This window comes from Pistacia vera, unplaced genomic scaffold (assembly GCF_008641045.1).
Source record: "Pistacia vera cultivar Batoury unplaced genomic scaffold, PisVer_v2 Contig630, whole genome shotgun sequence".
NCBI classification, from domain to species: Eukaryota; Viridiplantae; Streptophyta; class Magnoliopsida; order Sapindales; family Anacardiaceae; genus Pistacia; species Pistacia vera.
Window position 1 is genome coordinate 530,694 of NW_022196480.1, and position 4,645 is coordinate 535,338.

At 34.0% G+C, this 4,645-nt stretch overlaps 1 protein-coding gene across 2 annotated transcripts; it reads left to right on the forward strand.

The window, feature by feature from the left end:
* Positions 1 to 3,539, forward strand: LOC116111278 (protein XRI1-like). 2 transcript variants are annotated; one of them, XM_031397480.1, is made up of 9 exons: positions 1 to 168; positions 826 to 884; positions 1,020 to 1,142; positions 1,235 to 1,374; positions 2,416 to 2,479; positions 2,569 to 2,668; positions 2,748 to 2,788; positions 2,925 to 3,008; positions 3,118 to 3,539. In XM_031397480.1, exons 1-9 carry the CDS (start codon positions 122 to 124, stop codon positions 3,384 to 3,386), a joined length of 927 nt encoding a protein of 308 aa, XP_031253340.1. In that variant the 5' UTR covers positions 1 to 121; the 3' UTR covers positions 3,387 to 3,539. The 2 variants fall into 2 exon arrangements, with proteins under 2 accessions (XP_031253340.1, XP_031253339.1); XM_031397479.1 differs by having other exon boundaries at positions 2 to 168; positions 1,017 to 1,142.
* Positions 3,540 to 4,645: the final 1,106 nt, after the last annotated feature.

A 4,645-nucleotide genomic window follows, 5' to 3' on the forward strand; every position in this document is an offset into this window, starting at 1 on the left:
AAATAATAACATTTTTATTTTTTTCTTTGGTCGTCATAGTGCCGTTGGGCGTGGCTCAGTCAGTGAGTGCTTATTAGTAGTGACAGAGAAGGAATGAGAGTGACCAAAACCCTAGAAATCTATGAGAATGTCAACAACTAGAGGTCCTGCCGGTGGATCAAACGAGATGTATGTTAAGTTTATAAGAATTTGCAGATTTGTTTGATCTTTGTTAATTTCGTTTCTTTTTTGTTTGCTGTTGTTTGTGTTTTTCAGATTTGCGTAGTTTGGTTTTGAGTTGTTTGATTTGGTGTTTCAAGTTCATGCTTTTGATTCTTCTGTCATTATTTGATAAAATCTAGAATTTAAATTATAATCGAGAGTGTTAATGTATGGCTCATGCGAAGAAAAAAATTCGTTGTTAAATACAGGCCGCTGATCACTGATGCGGATACATTACCTGCCGTGGATTCTGCAATGATATTTTATGTACTGTGGTCGAGTAACATGTGATTAATTTAAAACGTAATTTAGTCATTAAAGAAGTTTCAACAAAAAATTTGAGGTAGCGCAGCATCCAGATAGATTGCGCCATTTTTTTTTTTTTTTTGTGATTATTGAAATTACTTGATGTTGATGCAAACTTTGAGTATAATGGTTTGTCATTTTGTTATTTATTAACTGGACTTTGAATGTTTCCATTGAGCCAACTGAGATTTTAATAAATGCTAATAGTATGTAGCACAGGTTCCAGTTTTTGTCATAAGATTCTGTGTTTCCTTGTGAATGTTTTCCTTATTGGCTATTCCTTGAGATTCAATCTTTGCGTTTTTCATATCTGTACAGTCTTGAGCCTCGAAATTGGCAAAGAGAGGAATATTGTCTCCAAAAAGGTTCGAATTTTGGTGAGTACACGGCCCCCTATTCTCAGTTGACTTCTAAGCCAAATATTTCAATAATATTGGTCTCTTCAGGCAAAGATATAAGGAAGGATAAGACAGTAGTAATGTTTCTCAGTTGGGTGTTATTATTTTCAGCAGACATGTCGGATTGCCAATGGAATGAAGTGACTTTGAATGAGGAAGATCTTTCCTACATGCTTGATGATGTAACTACCCCTGTTAAGGCATGTGAGGAATTGGCTTATCATGCTACTCATAGTGGTAGGGGTTTGTTTCTTGACTTCAATATTTTTCACTTTGTTGAAAGACCAAGTTGTTGGACAGTGTTTTCTTAATCTGAAAGTGGATTTCAGATAACATAGACAAGGAACAAATAGAACGAAGGGAGACATCTTCACAAGTAAAGAGGCGAAGAATGCTACAGTTTGATACTGAAGTAGCAGATTCATCCTTATTCAGCAATGAGATGCCATCTGCATTTCTAGCACCAAATGTCAGTAGTGCTTGGCAACTCTTTTCTTCAATGATATTTTTATACTGACATCAGTTTCATTTGCCTTGTCTTCGTTTCACTCAATTGACATGGATTAAAATTTAGAAAACAGAACTTGATAAGAAGGGACCAGAAATTTGTGAAGTCTAAGAACTTTGTTAAGCTATCCTGTAGAACATTTGTCATTTGCTGCATGTTATGTGGATCCATATATAACTCATTTGACATAGATTTGTTATGTTAATGTTTGAATATGGTTTACTGTTTTAACATGAAGCAATTTCATGTTAGAACAATAATAGGCTGTTAACTAGTTTCATAGCTTGCTTAGTTCCTTTTTTTTTAATGTGCTGGACTCATTACTTTCTATGCATTGGTCCCTTTCAAATATCATTTTATTCATATTGACAGCCAAGTGGAATTAGTATCGAAGGAGATATAAAGTAATTGTATTTCTGGTGAACAGTAGATATCTTGGAACTGTGTTGAACTTAACTTACTGTCAGACTATGAAGCATGTATATTTATAAGTACCTGCTGTATCCTTATTGTACACGTATCAAATACCAGAACCCGCTGGATACATATTTAATGATTGAGAACTTCGAAACATTACTAAGTTTAAAAACTGTTTTTTTTCCAATTCATTAGCATGCTAAATGATTCTTGTTATATATGTGCAGAATGCCAAGCATAATATATACTTTCATTCAGTACTTACAAAAAATGCCATCATAAGAAAGGCACTGGACAGCATTTATGGTAGATTTTTAGGTGATCTGTGCTTAGGAATGGTCGTGAAATAAAATAATGATAAATTGTATATTGAAATATTTAACAATTTGAGAAAAATTTGACATTGCAGAATATAGAATTATTTTTTTTCTGAACCTCTGCCAAATAGTGTCCTTTCTTCAAGAATTGGTGTATTAATATCCTGTTCTGTATTATTAATACATAGCTGTCTTCTCTTATATGCAAATAGGAAATGACTTGTGCCATCAATGTAGCCCATATTTATGTTCTTTATTATATGTTTAGGAGAGGGAGAACCCAGTAGATGAGGTTTTACCTGAAGCGTCACCTTGGATTTCTGGGTTTTCAGGTTTGTATACTGCAAGATCTGTTTTCATACAAATATGAACAGAAATTTTTACTTCTTTTTTCTAATCAATAATTAACATGTGTCAGCGGATGTGCCTGGCTCCAGTTTTGAGGGCATTGATCAGTCATTTGAAGGATGGCTTGCCCAATGCCTAAATGATTCTGAGATGAATTTTAGCCCTGATAATATGTATGCTTCTTTGGACTATTACTTTTTATTTTTATACCCATTCCACTATAATCTGATTACTTTGTCATGCGAGTCTCAGGAACTTCTCTGGGGCATCTGATGGACAGATTGATATTTCAGGTGCATGAGATAATTTTTTCATTTGTTGTTTATTGCTGTTTCTTCGCCCCATTCTCCTGCTACCCATCTACAAATTTTTTGTGTTACTTCCTTTTCCCCCTGTTTTTAAGTTTACATAAGTGTTTCACCATTGTAGATTTCAACAATCCACCACCTGCATGTGATGCTAATATGGTTCAACAGCATGCACCTAGAACGCCACAAAATATTGTTTTTAGAGGTATTTCTCTGGTCTTGATAATTTCTCTTTGTTGTTCGTTCCAATTGAGCATCCTATCTTTGTCATGCTGATGCTTCACTCTTAATTGTTTTCGTTCTGCTTGCTTTAGGTAGAAAGTCTATCATAAGGACTCCAACTAAATTAGCTTCTTCGGTTGCCTATCCGTTTGCCTTCATAAAACCATGTGGTGTCCAAGGAGATGTTACTCTGAAGGACATAAACCAGCGGATCCACACTCCATCAAAATCAAAGCAAAATATTGAAGATCCTGCTGCCTACCCCACTTCGGCATTTTCTGGGAAGCCTGTGGTTGGTAAAACTAAAATTCGCACTGAAGGAGGAAAAGGCAGCATCACAATTATGCGAACCAAAGGCTGAATAGATAAGTATAATTTCAGATTTTTCCTTTTTGTGGCCCTTTCTTTTGGCCCCATAATATTCTGGGTTGAGGGGTATCTGTATTATTATTCCAGGGCTGTCTAACTTAAAAATTGATATTGATAATTTATTTTTAGAGTTTTTAGAGTTTTTCATGGATTGCATAAGTCTCAGCGAAGTGTTTCATGTTTCCAATTTGTATTCTAGGTGTCAAATAGGTGCTGTACGTAACCTTGATTCTAGACTATATGTAAGTTTGATGTCTATATTTTTCTGACTTAAGATAATTCTATGAATGCGCACATCCAATTTCTGTTAATGAGAAAATCTTTTGGATTTAAACCATGTAGCAACAAGCTTGTATTTCACACGACTGCTTTTTATCTGGATCTTTCAAACTTGATGCAGTTTGAAGCAACATATGAATAATTTTATTCTAACAAGTGCTTCGAACAGCTTCTGGGTTTCTTGTACTTGAAATTTTTGCAAGTAAATCAGCTATTATTAAACTCTCACTAACTCTTACACAACCCTTACATGGAAGCTTTTGAAAGAATTTTGAATTTTGGGGAATTCATTAGTAAAAATTTGGAAGCTATCACTTAGGAGTCGTGAGATTGGGTTGTAAGTGTAATATTACTCTAATATATATGTACATGTTGCTATGGTTATCATTAACATTTGTATTCTTTGCAATTTATATGACGAATAGCAACGTGAGCTAATGTCCCGCATTTAATTAGAAAAAGGAAAAAAAAAAAAAAAAAAAAGGTTGGTGATTTTATTATAGTTGAGCCCACGACTAATTCGGTTGGTGAAACGCTGTAATCACTCTTTACCCAGAATCTTGTCTTACTACTTTGTAGCTAGCGAAGTAGTGACAATTATTGCATACTCTTCCCTTATATTAAAAGCCTTTCAAATTATATGGTTGGATTGTAAATGATTCTCGTCCATGTGAATTCAATATATTTTATCAATATGTTCTTATAAGTTATAACGTGACTAATTTACACACTAATTTATAATTAAGCTGCTTTATCAACTGTAATTTACGATATAAATCACTACAATGCATAATCTGGACAGTTGCTACAAACGACAAAAGTCTACTAAATAATAGCCTATGATATGAGCATCTCCTCCACATAATTGATTTAGATTATTAAATAAATATATCACTTCATGTGTAGTAATGTGGTCCTTGCTCTAATTTACAAGACATGATAATGTTGATTTAAGTGGGCTTGAAAGTGTTT